The sequence below is a fragment of the Gobio gobio genome (assembly GCF_949357685.1).
Source record: "Gobio gobio genome assembly, chromosome: 3".
Taxonomy (NCBI): domain Eukaryota; kingdom Metazoa; phylum Chordata; class Actinopteri; order Cypriniformes; family Gobionidae; genus Gobio; species Gobio gobio.
The window spans coordinates 12,637,524-12,659,174 of record NC_137099.1 but is presented as its reverse complement, the minus strand read 5'-3'; the positions used below and the strand labels follow the sequence as shown (position 1 = coordinate 12,659,174).

At 40.2% G+C, this 21,651-nt stretch overlaps 1 protein-coding gene across 1 annotated transcript in view; it reads right to left on the bottom strand.

The window, feature by feature from the left end:
- cacna1hb (calcium channel, voltage-dependent, T type, alpha 1H subunit b) overlaps nucleotides 1-6,859 on the bottom strand; it is a gene marked incomplete at its 5' end in the record, with an annotated part of 91,176 nt that extends 84,317 nt beyond the window's left edge. The window contains one exon of the mRNA XM_079811975.1: nucleotides 6,767-6,859. Coding sequence (XP_079668101.1) covers nucleotides 6,767-6,859 — 93 coding nt within the window. The remainder of the gene's footprint in view (nucleotides 1-6,766) is intronic.
- Nucleotides 6,860-21,651: the final 14,792 nt, after the last annotated feature.

Below are 21,651 nucleotides of genomic sequence, written 5' to 3'. Positions count from 1 at the left end.
TGCCAAGATATTAAAGGATTATGCATTTATTATTATATGTATAAGTGTGGAATGGATTATTGTTGATTGATTATAACAGATGTCAAGAAGATGAGGTACTTGTATGTGTATTAAATGTAATACTTACCCAATAATGGTATGGCCCAAAAAGGGGCGGGGCTTGGCTTAAATAAACCGAGGACAAACCTAAAGTCACTGCTTGTTTACCAAGTCGATGCAAGAGTGCTACCGTGATGCCTCGAGCAAACCCTAAACCACTTGTTGGTTTAGGGTTTGCTCAGATTTTTTCCTGAAATTTATTTTCCCTTTTTGTTGTTTCTTTGGTACTTTGGATTTTTATCATTTTGTGGGTACTTGTATATATTCTTCACTGTGGATGAACTTTCTGGCACTGTTCCACCTTGCACGAAAGTGCTTCTGTGAGTGAGCCATAGTTTTTACATCCCTTCACGGACTCACATTTTTTCCCCGAAGGCAAGCTGGTGGCCTTGTTTTCATCAAGAGCAGAGAGAGAAGCGATATCTGCGGGAGCTCCGAGGTCTTCGTGAGTCCATCTTGCAATTGATTGGTCATGCTGAGATCTCGCATGGCGCAGAGAGCGTATGAATGAAGCTACCAACACCAGCACCGAAGGTATCCACAAGACACAGACCAGCCTACTTCCAAGACTTCCTGAATGTCACAGTGCTGGGAGAGCCAATGCAGTGGGATGATTCAAAGACGCCGAGCATCCAGCAGGGGGAAGACATCGAGAATTATCTTAGGTGGTTCGAGCGTCTGACCAGGACCTGGAGGTGGCCTGAGGAGGAGTGGAGCTACCATCTGGTTCTGTTGCTGAAAGGGCAAGCATTGAAGGCGTACCTGGCAATGGACGAGAAGCAGGCTGAGGTCTACACTGACCTGAAGAAAGCACTGGTGGAGAAGTCCTACCGTCAGTGCTTCTGATCGTCTACAGTCCCAGCTGAAGTGTCGCCCACAGATACTTACCACCGGCTAAAGAATCTGTATAAGAGGTGGGTGTAATCGGAGGAGCACTCTAAAGTCATCATCCTGGAGCAGCTTCTTCGGGTGCTACAATACGACGGACACATTGCATCTCTTGGGTGAGAGAGCACAAGTTGATATCAGGACTGGTGGCAGCAAAGTTGGCTCAGCAGTATGCTCATCGCGGAGGTCTTCGTACTCAACCACTCAAAGGTACTGTATGTAGTGTTTCACATTAGCCTAGAAATCTAGACGCACCCTAGCCGCTGCAAATGTAATTTAGTCTAGCAACTCTCCGTAGACTTGCGAGCTGGAAAAACCAAACTCTAGTCAGACCAATAATGACGGCAGAGTTGCGGCGGTTCCGCATGCTACTTGTAAACGTAGAAGCTGGTGAACAGCGGTCTTTCGAATCGGCTTTGACCACGACTCTGGAAGACTTGGAGTTAAGCTTTTCTTTGAGAAAAGAACAAAGAACTGCACTGAAGTCATTCTTAAAAAAGAAGTTCGGAGTTTTGCCGACCGGATATGGCGAAAGTTTAATCTATCAACTAGCTCCGCTTCACCTTCTTCATCTGACTGATTGCACCTTATCTTATACATTTACTCAATGAGCTCTGTGCTTTGTCCGAACTGCTTGCACTTTAATTATGTGTTTCAATTTACCCCTGTTTTATTTTTAGTTTTTAATTACACTTTTTATTTTTTATTATTTTTTATTTTGTTAAGGCTGTCTGGGTGGAAGAGGTTGAGAGACGGGGGAGCGATAAATCAAAATCCCTCCGGTGCGAGGACGATCCGTTTAGATCTGCTCTGACGGATAGATCTGTATAGCCTTGGTGGTAAGAGGAATGACCGTGTAGATCCGCTCTGACGGTCGAACAAAGTAGAGATAGCCCTGGTGTTCCTGTCCAGGAAGATTTGTCTGTAAGGGTAATGTTTAAATGCACAGTTACCTGACAAATATTTTTTTGAGTACTCCCTCCGGTGCGAGGAAGACCCGTTTAGATCTGCTCTGGCGGGTAAAACATCTAGAGAACGCCCTCAAGTTAGGCCAAGAAGATTTGTCTGTAAGGGTACTGTCTAAACGCACAGTTACCTGACAAATATTTTTAAAGTAAACCTGACTCTCCATTTTCTTCCACCACAGATAGGGGATTTCATCTTTATTTTTTATAACTGTTATACTATATATATATATATATATATTTTTTTTTTTTTCACTTATGACTATTTTAACTTAATTTCTATGTAAAGCACTTTGAATTGCCACTGTGTATGAAATGTGCTATACAAATAAACTTGCCTTGCCTTGCCTTGCCTTCATTGCTCTGGTTGGTTGTAGAGCTATCCTATTGCGTGCAGAGGGAATTTGAAAGACAACCGTTTATCCCGCCCCTCGGATTGAGCCTTGCCAATGGTGTGTTCCCAGACCCAACATCTTGATGTGGGTCTGGCTTGTCAGGCTAGTTTCACACAACACTGTGCCTGAAAGGGGTTGTGTTGAACAAGCTGACAATGCACAAGTTCCAAAGTCAATGACCAAAGACTTGCTTTGCTTTTACTGCCGCACAAAGCAGCTGTCAATGTTGAAATCATACTTTGTAAATCAATTATATGAACACTACCTCTGTTCAATGCGTGCATGGGGACATAAAGTAGTATGCCCTAGCTGAGGTAATGGTGGAGGTACAGGAACAAATGTACTTACTTAATGTTGCCACAGTGGAAAACTTACCAGCTGATATGATTCTAGGAAGAGACTTGCCAGTGCTATATGAACTCTTGCAACCCACCATCATGGACTCTGAACATTCTGTTGCCCCTGCCACGGTTTATTTGTCATGTCCTGCTCTTATTAGAGCTCAAGCCAGAGCAGGCCTGCAGCCACTGCCAAGACTTGGACGGTAGTCTGTTGCAGGGCGGGATTAAAGGCCCTAAAATGTCACGTGCCACAGCTTGAGAAGTACCTGGGCTCAGTGGGGGGTCTGGAAGTTAATAGCTGGAAGGTCCCAGGGAACATAGCACAACTTTAAAGGGAAAATAAATCTTTAAAACCCCTATTTGTCAAAGCGGAGGGTGAAAAAAACTCGAATCTGTGCAATGAAGAATATGTAGTGATGAATGGCGTGTTGTATGTGCGAATCAATGATGTGACTCGTTTAATTGAACCATCTTGTTGTCGTCCTCTTGTTCTGCACTTTGCACAAACTATTCCATGGGCTGGCCACCTGGGCCAACAGAAAACCTACGCACACATTGGCTCCAACTTTTACTAGCCCACACTATACACTGATGTACAAATGCCATCTGCCAAAAGACGAGTGCTGTGTCCCAGCGGGAGAAGAGAGGCCAGTTGTTTACCTCAGCCACAAGCTAATGCGCAGGGAGACTAGATACTCGGTGGTCGAGAAGAAAGGTTTCGCCATCAAGTGGTCCCTGGACAGTTTGCACTATTACCTCCTTGGTTGAGAGTTTGATCTAGAAACAGACCACGGGCCCTAACCTGGATCCAGTCCATGAAGGACCAAAATGCCAAAGACACGGTACCGACCTGGCAGACTCTAAATGGATGAACCTCATTCATCCTCTGTATCGTTCCTCCTGGCCGTTGCTGCTATTGTAGGGGCGGGGCAACATGTGATCACGATAGCTCAAGGACATTCTCCCATTTCTCCACTCTCCGCCATTCATTTCCCAGTCATTTCATGCAATACACTGCACTTGTTGTTTCGTCCCCGTGTTGTTTGTCTGTGTGGGCGTAGTCAGTCTTCCGGTGGGAAACGCTGTGCCAGCCAAACCAAACGAACAAGAGGCGGCAGATTATGACATCACGGGCTAGGTCGCACCGGCGCAGTGCAACCAGAAGCTGGCTGTGTGTATTTAAGTGCCAAGATTACATGTTAAATGTATTAGGTATATATGGATTATGTGTTTATTATTATATATATATAAGTGGGGAATGGATTATTGTTGAATTATTATAATGGATGTCTAATAGATGAAGTATTTGTATGTGTATTAAATGTAATACTTACCCAATAATAGAATATATATATTGGATTTTCTGGTTTATTTTCCCTTGTTGTTGTTTCTTTGGTACTTTGGATTTTTATCATTTTGTGGGCACTTATATATTCTTCACTGTGGATGAACTTTCTGGCACTGAAAATAAATTCCACCTTGAGCCACAGTTTTTATATCCCTTCCTGTTTCTCACATTTCTTCCCAGAGGGTGGGCTGGTGGGCTCATCTTCATTACAGATCTACAGAACAAAATTGTTTCTCTTCTAAACTTGATTTCTTTGCTTTCAAATAATATAATTCTCTAAAATGTACAATCTATTAGATTACATTATGTAGGGTGACTGTAAACCAATCCAGTACTCCAAAAAATATTTTTTAATGTTGACATAACTGAAAATGTTCCCAGTATGCTTTGCATGGGATTGAAAGGGGAGACTGATAGTGTTTAATGTTCAGTTATGTTGGTATTTAGAATAGCAAATGCCTGAAAATGCTTCATGTCGCATGTATAGTGGCCTCAAAAAATATGCAGACGCATTTAAAAAGGTATTAATTTCAATACAAAGTATCAGTGGAAGTGCCATATGCAAATAAATGATCTGACTTTTATAAACCATCTTTTATCATTCACTTTCAACAAACTGGTCCCAGGGCGATTATTAGCGTATGTTTGAAGTCAGTTCCCCTCAAGTTCACACAGATGTCCTAGCAGAGAAACCACAGGTTTTCTTCTCTTAATTGATCTCATTTAAAGCAGTGCTTGTGAACTAAATTCACTGCCTTCGACACTAAATTTCAAGACAATCTCTGTCAGACTTCAAATTGCCTGTTGTGAGCAATGTTCCCATTATTATGCGAACCTACAGGTTATTTTCAAGTTGTTGTGGAGAGATTAAAGAACCGTATGTAGTCAGTGACTGATGCTTTATGGTGTCGCTCGTGGGTGTTATGTCACAATAGTTCTGTTAAAGACAAAACTGAACAAAACTTGACAGTGTCCAGGAACCACATAAACAGATTCACACTGCTTCGTATTGGTTTGATATTTTGTTTTCTACAATCCAATGTACCATGTGTATGTGAACATGTATGTGTTTTAAGTGTATGTTTTTGTCTTTAAATGCTTTCTTTTCTGGGAACTCAAACAAAATAAAAGATAAAATAACCACAGAGATTGAAATCTTTAGTTAAAGTACCCCTATTATGGTATTTCAAAGGTTCCTAATTTTGTTTTAGATGTCTCCTACAATCGGTTTATAAGCATCCAAGGTCAAAACCACTTAAAGGGTTAGTTCACCCAAAAATGAAAATTATCCCATAATACATCCTACTGTCTTCTTTCTGTCGAACACAATCGGAGTTGATTAAAAAATATCCTGGCTCTTCCAAGCTTTATAATGGGAGGGAATGGTACCTTGTTTTTTGAACCCCAAAAAAGCGTATCCATCCATCATAAAGTATGAAAATACTTATAAAAAATACATATTTATAACTTTATAAACTATAATTACTGGCTTCTGGTGAAGGCCGTACATTTCTCTTTAAAATTTCATTTTAGACTTCTAATTTGTGAACTGTGTTTTGTTTTGCTCTATCCTCTGCGCTTCCACGTTTGTCAATACATCATGCGTCAGGTCAGAGGTCACTCTTCACCAGACCCACTGGAGTCTTATGGATTACTTTTTATAATGGATGGATGCGCTTTTATGGGCTTCAAAAAACAGGTACCATTCACTCCCATTATAAAGCTTGGAAGAGCCGGAATATTTTTTAATATAACTCTGAAAGAGTTCGTCTGAAAGAATAAAGTCATATACACCTAGGATGGGTTGAGGGTGAGTAAATTATAAACCCTTTAAATTTTCTCATAATATAAATTTCATCATCACCTCTTTTCTCACAGTGTCTGAAACGATTCAATAAAGGATCCAGTCTCTCTAAACCACTCTTTTCCGAGAGCCTACTCTGCTCCTATTGGTCAGAAGGCCCAGTCTGTTGTGATTGATCTACCACTTACTGTCAGAAACTAAACTCCCATTTCAGCTCAGAAGTAAATTTCCTCAGCTCTTTATACACAGTGATACGAACAGTAACAATGGTGTCGGTTTTACTGTATCAAATCGAGCCAGAGTCCTCGTCCTATGAAACTGCCTGGAATGTGGATTTGCTTTCACAGCGCTTCTCGCCATGTCAACAGCACGATCCAAACTCTTCCAGGCCTCAGCTATAACCACAGTGTTTGAGGGCAGGTCAAAGTACACATTGTGCGTGGGCAGCCAATGAAGACCATTCATTCGTTGTCCATGAACAATGTCTACTTTGACCTCAAAAAGCACATCCATCCATCATAAAAGTAATCCATAAAACTCCAGGGGCTTAATAAAGAACAAGCATGTTTTTTGCAAGAAAAAGATCCATATTTTCAACTTGATAAACTATAATTATTGACTTCTGGTAACGGTTGTACGCAAGTCTAGTTCCGGCTGAAGAGTGAACTCTGACCCGATGGATGACGTAGGATGTATCAGTATAGGTTCATGCAGGAAGTAAGACCAAAATTACAGATAACTCGTTTCAGGCAGTTCCGAATCAGTTCTTTCCTTTGGGAGACAATAACTTTGGGAAGACATTGTAAATTCACAAACAGCTATAATACACAACACATGAAAGAAAATATCCGAAAAAGCACAATAGGGGCATTTTAATGAATCAAACCATGTGTGTGTCTGTGTTGTGTGTTATGCAAGTGTGTTACCTGCAGTATGCTGCACCTGTCAGAGTGGCACTCCAGATCTTGGCAGGGCTGGAACATGCCGAGTGTGATGCAGTTGAGCAGAATCACCAGCATGCTGAGCCGCTCGAACCACGTAGAGCTTCAGTTAAGGACAATACAACTCACAAAGTAAAACAAATTCAAGAGTTCAAATATTCCTTTCATCGTCAGCATTAAAGATTGGGGTTAGCGATATTTGAAAAACGGTTGACCAACACAACAACAAACTTGTAGCCAATCAGCATTAGATGTTACATTACATGTATGATGGTGGAGGAGAGAGAACGAACAAGAGGGAGATTTGAAGAAAGACTGTTGAAAGAGAGATGCCAGAGAGACATTACAAAAGAGAAAAGCTCATAAGAATATCACATGAAAAAGAAGGGGTATGATCAGGAAAGATCTTTAGGACCCACGTTAATATTAGAAAAGCTTTCCAGCGCTGGAGAGAGCTAAGCAGGAAGGCCTGAAAACAGCTGCGGAGGTCGCTTTGATTCCGCTCCGTACGTGAGTAACTACTCCGATGTACACTTCAAGCAGCTCTATATCCCACAATTCAACTTGATTGTTTCATCACAGCAGATAGCGTGATGTGGAGTATGATATAGTAATTATTTTGAGAATTAAACACTTCAGTGTATAAATAGTGTAGTCATAATATATGAATTATGTTGAGATTTAATCACATAATACTTGTAGCTACCTGCAATTAATCCTATTGATATTTTTTTTCCATTTGTGTAATTTAATTTTTCTCCAACAGCTCATATACATATAGGATTTTATATATTTTCTCCAACAACTTATATGCATATAGAATGGTGCATAAAAAAAAATTCAACAAAAATTTTAACGTAAAAAAGGGGTTTAAATGATAAATCAGCTACATAGTGAATTCTAAGTGATCAAGGGCTTATTGCGTTCCATTTAAACCTTATGCACGAGTTAGTGAGCACTCGTGTAGTGGGCACTCGTGCAACGTAAGCAATGACGCACATCTGAGTCCATGAGATGGAGGGAAGTTAGCAAGTGAAGGGCATAAACATTTGGAGCGGAACGCAGCCAAGATCTGACCAAGAGCAACTGAAAATGAGGGCTATATACACAAGCAAACATTAGGGAATAAAATAAATAATTAACAAGACACAGGTGTAACACATGAGGGCAAATCAATCACTATGGCAACAGATGAACAAAGACATGAAGAAAAAAAACAACTCAAAGTCAAACTGAGGCCACATCCACACAAAGCCAGAGCTTTCCCCATCCGATCTTTTTTTCCTCTCGTCTCAAGAAATATCTGAGTACACACGAAACCACTGAAACCAACTCAAAACGATGTAGTATACATGCCAGGCCAGTATGTGGCGCTGAAATTCTGCCACAGAAATACACTAAAAACGGAGCAATGGTAGGAAGTGAGGCAAAATCTCACGATAAAATAACAATAAATAAATTTGCTTACCAGATTGTTTTATTAACGCCTACACCTACACCTACACCTACCCCAACCCTAAACCTACCCTAAACCATTATTATTATTACAATAATGCATATACAGTACTTAAATTATGCAATATTGATGTGTGCATGCCCAGTGCCCGTAATTGTATCTCTTCTAGTCTTTACCATGCAGGACGTGGTGTGATAACATCACCGTTTCACAAGATATACGGATTGGCTGTACACACGAAAATGCAAGGGTGTCGGTTTCAGATTTATCCACTCTGGGACCTGGTTTAAAAAAATATCGGATTCATGCTCCCAAAACGCTGGATCCATGTGGACGAAACGCTGATACAGTACAAAAGGTTTACCTATACAGCTAAACGCGTCTCCGTGTCGACGGGGCCTAAAACACAGGCAAAATGTGACATATGCATCCTTGCTGAATAAAAGTATTATTTTCATTAAAATAAGAATCTTACTCAAACTGTTGAATGGTAGTGAATGTTATAGTAGAAAAGAGAAGAAACAGAGCAGAGTGAAACAGAGTTGTAGAAAAGAGCACAATTATGATACATTATTATATTAATATCATACTTGCATAATTTGCATCTTAACACTTATTATACTGTACTGTATTTTGTTAGAAGTGTTTTTATATTTTCTCACCAACAACTGATAGAAGAATAGAAAATAGAATAGAATAGAATAGAATAGAATAGAATAGAATAGAAAAGTTCAGAGCTAAAAAATGAATGAAATGTATGGAACTGAGCATGAATAATGTAAGACATTTGTAGATTAATAATTGATTTTGTTCTCGAGAAGGTTGAAATAATAGAATTTGGATTGCATAAAAACCCAGCATAATTCCTGTTTAAATAAAACGTCCTTTTTAATATGCTCAATATTCCTGTCTGTGGCCATAAAACATTCAACATTATAAAATGCAATAAAGCCAGTTTGTTTTTATATTCTTCTAATTAAAAACTGCAATTACATTCTCGCATTACAGTGCACCAATCTACATACCTGCCGCTGTAAAGGCAAACTTTACCTCATTAATCATAAACCTGCCACAGCAACACTGTTCACACCCTTTCAATCACCATGGTAAATCCTGCAGTTATCCTCATTACACCAGGACACATCACACCTCATTTACGAACCGAACAGGATTTAAAATGCTTCTTTAAACCCAGTAGACTATATGTATCTGTGTCTCAGAGCAGCATTAACATGATCAGGCCCCTGCTGCTTCCTCAGGTCTCCGTCTTACCGAAACCCTTCTGGAATTCCAGCAGACTTCCCTCTCACTATAACTGGAACAGCGTTCCCCTCATCAAACATTTATTCAGAGCCCACACTAATGCATACAGACAACTCCAGTTCTCATCTCTCATCCTTAAGATTGTTGTGGTCACATTCATACCACATACTTTCTTCTATAAAAGACATAAGAAGGTATTTTGAAAAATGGGTCCCACTTTATATTAAGTGCTTTTAACACTTACATTGTACCTAGCAATTGTTTATGTAAATGCATAGCAGTTAAAGACACCTACAATAAAGAGTGACTGAATTTTGTTTGTTTGTTTTTTCCATGGGTTTTCATTGTATAGACTGAAATAGTTTCGTTTTTCTCAGTCGCTTTGGTACATTTTCTCAGATCAGAATTGAAATTCTCAAAACTATCTGTTCAATCTTCACATCATTGTGTCACTTGTGCACACCAAAAAAGCAGTTTCTCATTTCTTTGAACAAGTTGCAAATGCTTTGGTACATTCATGCAAATGATTATGTACAATTCTCTGCAGTTTCAACCCGTTCTCACTCCCAATGCGTCAAAATCTGAAGCATTGTCAAGTGCCTTTCGCGTCACAATGAAGACACTAAAGGCACCCCTAGGCGTCATTTTTTGATGCGCAGGTGCTCCATTCATTTAAATGTGAAACCTTTGCCATCATACACAGACGCGTTGGGCATGGGAGCGTTATCTTCATGATGATCATATATTGGGTTATAAATCTGCATTATGACCTGTTGGAGTGTGATTCTCAATTTAATCAGCCAGCATCATTTTAGTTACGCTATCTAGACACGTTTGAACATGTAACCCAACCCCACCCCATCCCTAAACCTACCTATTTGTGTATTATATGATATAAAACACATGATATAACAGGCAGATACGACTGCATGCACAATTTATTCAAAAAGTACAAATATTCCAAGTGTTCCAAGGCCAAACGATTGATTTGTATGAAGGAAATCCCCAAAAACAATTTTCGTCTCCATCTGCCGAAGATCATCCACACATTAAAATTTCAAAAAATTGCCGCCAGTTATGTCAGATTTCATAGTGAAATTGCATTGGCTCTCATATGTCTCGTGACCAATGGCGTCATTACGTCAGCTTTGATTGTAAAATGTCATTGGCTCTCATGTGTCTTGGTAGGTTTAGGGTAGGAGTTGGTTCAGTTGCTCCAAAATATGAAAGCAGCCTATAAATATTCATAAAATCATGTCTGCTTAATGCAAAGAATTAAATGCGTCTTGATCTGATGCATTGGGCAAACTGAAATCAATGGAATACCCTGTGCATCGATATAGTGATGCCTAGCGTCTTCATTGTGATGCGGAAGGCACTTGACCATGTTTCAGATTTTGATGCCTTGGGAGTGAGAATGGGTTGGCTGTTTCCTACATTATCAATTGCTTATGTCATGTTGATTAAAAAATGTATTATAATGGGTCTCTGTTGAATAGTCTCACCCCCCACAAACATTTAGGCATTAGTTCATAGCATAAGTCTTTACGTGCAAAATGGTTGAACAAGTTGTCAAGCATATTTCTATACATTTCCAATAGACTTTTTTTCTAAAAATATTCGTTGTGATGTGGATGAGAATTTGTGGCCCAACAGATAGGAACGTCAGGAGGTGTAGGAATACTGCACTGTAATTCCTACAGCACTGCATGTACAGTTTTCCCTAAGGAGATTGTCCTATGTTCACATTCCTACTTTTGTTTTTTTTTCCCTTTGTGCTATGCAGCAGTGTCTTTTCCTTTCTGTATCGCAATGACATGGTCTGTCAACAAATTACAGTACAAACAGTAAAAGCGTAAATATGAATCTTGTCCAGTCTCTTGCAATCAAACTCCCACATACACTAAGGTGTAACCTACAATTTACAACCCCAAATCAGAAAAAGTTGGGACAGTATGGAAAACGCAAAAAAAAAAACAAAAGAAGTGATTTCTAAATTTACTTTGACTTCTATTTCATTGCAGACAAATTGAACACAAAATATTTCATGTTTTGTCTGGTAAACTTCATGTCATTTGTAAATATGCATCCTTTCCTGTCATTCAGACATGCAACACATTTCAAAAAAAGTTGGGACAGTAAAGCATTTACCACTTTGTAATGTTGTCATTCCTTTTCACAACACTTAAAAGACGTTTAGGGACTGAAGACACCAAGTGATGAAGTGTTTCAGGTGTAATTTTGTCCCATTCTTCCTGCAAACAAGTCTTAAGGTGGGCAACAGTACGGGGTCTTCGTTGTCGCATTTTGTGCTTCAAAATGTGCCACACATTCTCTATTGGAGACAGGTCGGGACTGCAGGCAGGCCAGTCAAGTACCCGTACCCTCTTCCTCCGCAGCCAGGACTTTGTAATGTGTGCAGAATGTGGTTTTGCATTGTCTTGTTGAAATATGCATGGACGTCCCTGGAAAAGATGTCTTCTTGAAGGCAGCATATTATGCTCCAAAATCTCTATGTACTTTTCAGCATTAATGGTGCCTTCACAGAAGTGCAAGTTACCTTTGCCAAGGGCACTGACACAACCATACCATGACAGACCCTGGCTTTTGGACTTGTTGCTGGTAACAGTCTGGATGATCCTTTTCTTCTTTGGTCCGGAGCACACGGCATCCATTCCTCAAAAAAAATACCTCAAATACTGATTCATCTGACCACAGTACACGTTTCCACTGTGTGATGGTCCATCCCAGATGCCTCCGAGCCCAGAGAAGTCGACGGCGCTTCTGGACACTGTTAACATAGGGCTTCCTTTTGGCACAGTACAGTTTTAACTGGCATTTGTGGATGTAACTACGTATTGTGGTACTTGACAAAGGTTTGCCAAAGTAGTCCTGAGCCCATGTGGTGATATCGCGTATAGATGAATGACTATTCTTGATGCAGTGCCGCCTGAGGGATGGGAGATCACGGTTGTTCAGCTTAGGCTTGCGCCCTTGTCCACTGAAATTCCTCCGGATTCCTTGAATCTTTTAATTATGTTATGCACTGTTGAATGCGAAATATCCAAATCTCTTCCTATCTTTCTTTGAGGAACATTGTTTTTAAACATTTCAATACTTTTCTCACGTATTTGTTGGCAAACTGGCGATCCTCTGCCCATCTTTGCTCCTAAAGGATTAGACCTTTCTTGGATGCTGCTTTTGTACCAAACCATAATTACAATCACCTGTTGACATCACCTGTTTCAAATCAAATTATTATTTAACCATTTTACCTCATTACTAGCCCTAAATTGCTCCTGTCCCAACTTTTTTTGAAATGTGTTGCAGGTCTGAATGACAGGAAAGGATGCATATTTACAAATTACATGAAGTTGACCAGACAAAACATTAAATATTTTGTGTTAATATTGTCTGCAATGAAATAGAAGTCAAAGTAAATTTAGAAATCACTTTTTTTATTTGCGTTTTCCATACTGTCCCAACTTTTTCTGATTTGGGGTTGTACAATCATTGTCATCAAAACTTTAGCCATAGTTAACATCAGAACATCCTTCCAGACAGTACACTGTTATATTGACAACATGACTAAGCAATTTGACTGTCTTGTCATTCTGATGGCATTGACATGTTCATGACACAGATATTTACTTTTGAGAGATGAACTAAGGATTTTGAGCATGAGACTGGCTTTTGCAGGTAATCCAAGGTGTTTTCCTATTTGTACGAATTGTTTTGAGAAATGTACTTACTGTTTTGCAAATGTCGAGGATGATTCGAGAAAATGACTGAAAAGCGACTGAGAAAAACTGTACAATATATTATTTTGTTGTCTGCAGAAGAAAGAAAGAGAAATCAGATTTTTCATTTTTAGGCGAACTAGACCTAATTTAAAAATAATTTTTGGTCATTGAAATAAAGCTGAGATAAACTATAAATATATAAAATATAAATATTAGATTTAAAAAATCAGAAATGTCAGAAGAAAAACATGATGCATTGCAACTAACTGAAATATTATTCAAACTTTGAACATATTTGATAATATATCGCCTCATTTCCATATTTAAACATAACATTTCAAATAGTCTTAATGTACTGTGATAAATCAACTGTAAAGTATAGTGATATCTGTAAGTTAAGATTGTCTACCCTACTCACCTGTAATGTCTTGCCTAAAATAACACTGACACATATAAACACAGAGATATGCTTTAGTCCAGAGTCTTTAAATGCCAAACGAAAGCCTGGAGAAGTCTGTCATAATACATTTGGAAATTAACAACTCACCCTCGCATCAAATTAGCGCAATTCAACGTCATGTGCTCTTAGAATTCTTCTTGTAATAGTGCAGAAGGCGTTCAGTGTATAATGGTTGAAAACACAGAGATGAGATTTCTTGAGATCTCCAGGGCCTAATGTGCTGGAAACACAATGATTTGGTTTCTGGTAATATGGTCATAGCCCCATTCCTCCAGGAATTCTATAACACTAACTGAAAAACTTATTTTAACTCCCTGGGAAAAAAAAAACAAAAACAGGTCATACCCGATTTAAGGTCAATTCGGTATTTAGCTGATTTGTTGTTAGTAGCTGGGTAGAGCACCAGCTGGTCTACTAGATCTAACCAGGTTAGCCAGATTGACCTCAGCCTTACCTGCTAATGGATAATAAACCCAATCAGTTTTCACCAGCTACTCATCATAAAGACAGGCTTTAACCATGTAGATTTTGAAGTGTGGCATTAACATTTATAAATTAATAAATGTATATTTCCACTGTGATAGTGATGAAATGTAATACGATTTATTCAGCAAGGATGCATTAAATTGATCAAAAGTGACAGTAAAGACACTTTTGTTGCAAAAGATTACATTTCAAATAAATGCTGTTGTACAAAGATGTATAATGACAATATTAAGCAGCACAACTGTTTTCAACATTGATAGTAAATCAGCTAACCAGCATATTAGAATGAGTTATGAAGGATCATGTGATGATGAAAATCTGCTTTGCCATCACAGGAATACCTTTCATTTTTAAATATATTAACTAAATTAAAAAAAAGTTATTTTAAATTGTAATAATACTTCACAGTATTAATGTTTTACTGTATTTTTGATCAAATAAATGCAGCCTTAGTGAGAATAAGAGACTTTGTTCAAAAACACACATGAAAAAAATACCCCAAACATTTGAACAGTAGTGTATACTGTATGAATCCAGTCAAATGGAAACAAATGTGGTATTCGTCATTATTTATTAAGTCTAAGAGAGATGTTTCTGGGAAAAAACTAGGACTAGTACATGTGCAGACAGTGTGTAATCGCTACATGTGGCTTGATCTCGTTTGCGCATGCGTATGCGACATGCTTATTTTTATCTTCTTGAGGTACATCTTGAGTCCAAACATAAACAAAACGCATGTACTGTATACACACACTGCATACGCTCATTATCCTGATTACTTCAACAAACCATTATACACAACTGTTTCTATGGTTGCTTAGTAACAGTTTGGTGGCTTTTGATGTGAAGTGAAGAAAAAGACAACTGAAAAAAGCAAGGGCTCAGTGGGTTTCATGCACTTCAAGTCAACATATTTAAAAGGTCATTTCGTGCCTGGGCAGTAGGAAAATAATCTAAAAAATATGGGGATATATATATAGTGAAAAGCAAAAATATGACTGACAGACAGACAGACAGACAGACAGACAGACAGACAGACAGACAGACAGACAGACAGACAGACAGACAGATGATAGATAGATAGATAGATAGATAGATAGATAGATAGATAGATAGATAGATAGATAGATAGATAGATAGATAGATAGATAGATAGATAGATAGATAGATAGATAGATAGATAGATAGATAGATAGATAGATAGATAGATAGATAGATAGATAGACAGACAGACGGGTGGGCGGGTGGATGATAGATAGATAGATAGATAGATAGATAGATAGATAGATAGATAGATAGATAGATAGATAGATAGACAGACAGACAGACAGACAGACAGACAGACAGACAGATAGATGATAGATAGATAGATAGATAGATAGATAGATAGATAGATAGATAGATAGATAGATAGATAGATAGATAGATAGATAGATAGATAGATAGATAGATAGATAGATAGATAGATAGATAGATAGATAGATAGATAGATAGATAGATAGATAGATAGATAGATAGATAGATAGATAGATAGATAGATAGATAGACAGACAGACGGGTGGGCGGGTGCATGATAGATAGATAGATAGATAGATAGATAGATAGATAGATAGATAGATAGATAGATAGATAGATAGATAGATAGATAGATAGATAGATAGATAGATAGATAGATAGATAGATAGATAGATAGATAGATAGATAGATAGATAGATAGATAGACAGACGGGTGGGCGGGTGGATGATAGATAGATAGATAGATAGATAGATAGATAGATAGATAGATAGATAGATAGACAGACAGACAGACAGACAGACAGACAGACAGACAGACAGACAGACAGACAGACAGACAGACAGACTGACAGACAGATACTAGATAGATAGATAGATAGATAGATAGATAGATAGATAGATAGATAGATAGATAGATAGATAGATAGATAGATAGATAGATAGATAGATAGATAGATAGATAGATAGATAGATAGATAGATAGATAGATAGATAGATAGATAGAGAAACAGACAGACAGACAGACTTATTTTGCTCAAGAGAAGGATTTATTAATAAGGATTTATTGTTATGCAAACAAGAAACTATGCTTCTAACTACAGGTCGAGAGCTGTCGTTCCAACCACACAACTTTGCGATGCTGTTTGCAAACGTTCGTTGGAGCTATGGTTTCGGGAAACACTCACTCGTTGAATTATTCTGATAATGACGGAACTTGCGACCATAGTTGGCTAACAACGCTTTAAGGAAACCAACACCCCTGGTTAGCTGTTCTGAATCTGATTACTTAATCTATTATCAATCATAGTAATGTTTTAATTGTTTTTAATAGTATGATCAGACAGAGTTGACACGATTTGTTCCCGCAGCAAAATAATACAATTTACAGAGCTATTACCTGTGGTGTAATCAATCACATACAGTACATATTTACATCTCTGCTCAGTGTGTCTATTAGCAGAATAACTGCCTTTCCTGGGAATGTAAATATCATATTAAGTGTTAAATCATTATGAGCGAGGAAAATTAACATGTGTTAAAGAGATAGGAAAGCAGAAAGGCCAGTAGATAGAGAAGGGACAGACACAAAGGAGAGAGAAAAAGAGCGAGGAAAAGACAGATAAAGCAACTGAGATCAAGAGCCAGACAAAACAGAGACAAAAAAAAAAAGAGACCAATTACGGTAGCTTCCGATTCTTGCGTTACCATGGGAACCTCCCACTGGAACTTCGTGGGAAAGAGCAGTTTCACTCCCCTAGGACACGCGGACACACACGCGCTTATGAATTGTGATAAAGCAACATGACCCTCTGAACCGCTCCTGTCATGCTGAAGTCTTAAGAAGGTTTTAAGAGAAGAAGATCAAACACCAAAATTTGAATGAATTTCTGGTGGGAATGACATAGTGAGCAAGATTAAATACTTGACTTGAATAATTAGAACAACTAAGGAGTTGCTAAGATTTCTTTCTTTGTTTTGACAAGTAGTCATTATTAGGATTTTTCAGCAAATATAGGATTCTTCCAAACAAATAATGCAGAATTTTTGGTAGCACTTTATTTTATAGTCTTGTTCCCCGTGTATATATTATGTACTTGTTATAACTGGGTAATAACTAGGTATTAACCCTGAACCTACCCCTAAACCTAACCTTAAGGCCGTGTGTCCACCAAAGCCGGCTGAAAATCGGCTGATGATACAGAATATCTGTGGAAGTGTTACGAGTATCTCATTTCACAGATAGTTTGTTTCTGTATTGATTCTATATAAAAATGCAGATACAATGTAAAGTATTTGCTCTGGCTCTTGTTTTAAATTATTTTTGTTCCGTTATTATACTGCTTGTTTTCATCTGTTGACATTTTACAATACAAGCAGAATGTGGCATTTGGTCGGTGTTGTGTTTGTCCCGCCCCTCCTCCACTGTGATTGGACGGCTGGGTGAAAAGTGACAGTGATGAGCGGTGTGTTTTTCTCAAAGTTGAACATTCTTCAACTCTCGGCGACCAGTAAAAAACGCAGAACGCTCAGCGCTCGAGCGTGAAATACTCGCTTAGCACCTCGTTACACTCATGGTGTTCTAAAAACGCGATGCTCCCATTGAAAACAATTGAATACGCCAACCATCCGCGTGAAAAAAACGCTTTGGTGGATTCAGTCGGAGCCGGTTGAAAATCGATACAAATGTGTGACGATTCAAGTTGGTTGAGATGTTAAACGAATCGCGATACACGTTTTAAACAGCAGGGACGCTGAAACCATATACTATGACCTCGCTTTACAGGCATGATAGCAACGAGTAAGTTGTAGCTAGCGTTTCAGACTGTGTGTGCACACTGGCACGAAGAAGTGAAATCAGCGAATGTTTTCAGTTAATTCATATGGAAGTTGGGCGCGAGCAAGCGTGTAGTTTACATTGACTCATTCAAATCGGAGGTGTGGCGGCATTTTAACTTTCTGAAGACTAATAATCGCCACAGTGCGAGGCTCCAGTCACCATCGTATGCATGTAAAAGATAATAGGCCATACCACACCGATAGTTTTTCCTTGATGTAGGGATGTGACGGTGAGGAAATTTTCCCACCGGTTAATTGATGTGTGACAACACCGGTAATACCGGTATCATCGGCGGAGGCTTTTAAATCACTAATTCTATCAAACCGAAAGTAACATGCACACGACCGCTCTGAACTGAAAACGCGCCAGTGTTGCGTATTCACACACCGTGAATGACAGCTCGTCTGTAAATGCGCGCTCTGTGAGGCCATGGGTGCGTCGCAATCAGTTCCCTAGTTCAGTAGTCAGGGCACTGATCAAGCATTGATCAGTCTATGATTGAGATGCACGCCATGAATGAATAACAGTTCGTCCATAAAGTCTCGTTAATACTCGACGTGCCGGCACGAGCGCGAGGGTGCGCGCGGCAAAAATAAATGCGCGCAGTCAGCGTAGCGCGGAGGCTCGCACTGCGGAGCCAGGCGAAAGTAAACAATGCGCGCTCTGTGCGGCCGTGCACATTTTACTTTCAGTTTTGAATTAGCACCAATTCGGCTGCGGGTTGCTTGAATTGTGGGTTCATTAGCCTATTATTTTTAATGAAAAACACAACAACAAAACAAATGACAAACTCCCTTAAATAGGCACTTTTATGTTTCGCTTTGAAACCAAATCTTCCGCGATCATCTCAGTCAGCTCCTCACTCTTAAATCTGAAGAATGACTCCTGCCACTGCCGAGACTCACGGTCGGATCCTGCTTTATTAAGCAGATACGTTCAGTTTTTATTTGTATTGTCTGTTCTCTAACTGAACTAAATTATTTTATTACTATAAAAAAAAAATCAAAAAGACGGTGGGCGGTGCCACGGTGGGCAAGTGATGTAGCCGGTGTTGAGTCTGGACACCGGTAACACCGGCAACACCGACTATCGTAGCAAGCCTACCGTGATGAGAAGGGTCTGCTGGCATTATATAGCACGAGAGCGGCCTCTAGAGGCGAAAAAAAACCTCATTGACACCTTGTGTTTACATTCACACGTGAGGTTGCTCGCTGCACGGAAAGCACACGCTGCACAGAGAGCACTGACACAAGATGCGCGTTTAAAACACAACAGCGAAACGGTATGAATACTGAACACTACAGTTCTTGTTGCCAAATCATTATAAAGTAATTCATTTCTTGACTAGATGCTGCATTAACAGGTAAAGAGCAGCAGTGTGTGTGTTTGTTGACGAGGCTGAGAGGACGCTAAAAAATTAGCAGTACCTCAAGCAGTTAAAATTATGTGATAAAAACACACGCAAGTCCGACCCAAATGTTGCATATATAAAATTAGTGATGTGAGAAAGCAAACTATCGTCATGCTGCCGACAGAAACATAAACAAAGCAGAAGCATTCGTTTTTTATTAGATAATCTCCTTCTAAAAAAGCAGACTGTTTGGATTTATATGAAATGTAACACTACGATAAGATTCCATTTGTAACATTAACTAAGGTTAATAAATGCTGTGGAAGTATTGTTCATTGTTAGTATGTTCATTTCAACATTAAATTGAGTTAGAATTTTTATTTTATCTGGTAACTTTGGTTAATGCACTATGAACTAACATGAATGATCAAGGTACAATATTGCTCATATTAAATGCTGTAAAAATGTATGCATAATGCTTGTTCATGTAAGCTAACACATCCTTGTTGCATAGGGACTTGCATAGTGTTACCTATGATATGTACATGCATGTTTCTAGGTTATAGGTAAAGAAACGTCTCAGTTACGGATGTAACCCTCGTTCCCTGAGGAGGGAACGGAGACGTAACGTTAGTGACCAAAGAATGGGGGTTTCGCTTAGAAGCCTATCATCTTCGAGCTTAGAGAAAACGCCCAATGGCGTGCCAATGCCAAGGGGCATGCGGAATTTGCATACGTAACTCCGCCTCACCGCGTGAGTATATAAGGAAGTACGTGGCAATATCGCATTATGTTACCTGCTTGAGAAGCCAAGACTGAACTCCTGCGTTCCAGGTAGCACAGCTGATGTGGCAACGGGACGTTACGTCTCCGTTCCCTCCTCAGGGAACGAGGGTTACATCCGTAACCGAGACGTTCCCTTTCGTTCAGTCACTACGACGTAACGTTAGTGACTAACGAATGGGGGTCCCAATATAATCCCGCCACTCAGCTGTCTTCCAGTGCCCTGCGTAAGTGTGAGTACCCTGTCGTAAGACTAGTACGGACGAAGGACTCCCACTTATCACAGGATTACCAAGGTACACTGGGAAGCATATCCCAGTGAGGGAATGCCAAGGATGCCTACCCGTGGGGAGGACTTAAGAGACACATATGACCCGGCTAGGGGCTGCATATGGAGATCTCTAGGGTACCAGCCGAAGGTGGATTTTTAACCCTAGGGTTGGCGGGGGACACGCCAAGGGAAGAAACCCGCTCACTGCGGAGACTTACGGTGAAATACTCGTGTGGGGGTCGCCGGAGGGGAACCATGCACACGGGGCACCTGGCCGGAGACGAGGGTCTGGGCTTGCTAGAGGGCAGACACACAGGTATCGGCGTAAGCAGTGCTGGAGGAGCTCAGGGCTCTCGGGGAGCTCACCTGAGGAATAATCGCACGTATCCAGTCCGTGGAGTGGAGTGGCGAGCAAGCGAAGACACCAAAGCCTGGTCCAATACCGGCCCCTCGGGGGGGCGAGTACATAGTCGGACACTGGCTCCACTCGGAGATAGTAGAATCTGGCGAATGTGTTTGGTGTCGCCCAGCCTGCAGCTCTGCAGATGTCTGTCAGCGAGGCGCCATGCACTAGAGCCCAAGAGGAGGCCACACTCCGAGTGGAGTGTGCCCTCACACCAAGGGGACATGGTCGACCTTGCTGCTGGTAAGCCAAAACAATGGTGTCCACTATCCAGTGAGACAACCTTTGCTTTGAGAGAGCACTTCCCTTCCGCTCTCCACCATAACAGACAAAGAGCTGGTCTGAGGTCCTGAAACACTGCGTCATGTCTACGTAGGCGCGGAGGGCGCGTACTGGACAGAGCAATGCCAAGGCTGGGTCTGCCTCCTCCAAAGGCAGCGCTTGCAGGTTCACTACCTGATCTCTGAAGGGAGTGGTAGGAACCATGGGCACATATCCAGGCCGGGGTCTCAGGATCACGTGAGAGTTAGCCGGCCCGAATTCCAGGCACGCTTCGTCAACCGAAAAAGCCTGCAGGTCCCGACCCTCTTAAGAGAGGCCAATGCGGTCAGCAGAGCCGTCTTCATCGACAGGAACTTAATATCAACCGACCGCAAAGGCTCAAAGGGAGGCCTCTGCAGAGCACTTAAAACTACTGAGAGATCCCAAGAGGGTACGAGAGGAGAGCGAGGAGGATTCAGTCTCCTCGCTCCCCTCAGGAACCTGATGATCAGGTCGTGCTGACTTACCTTTTTGTTCTCC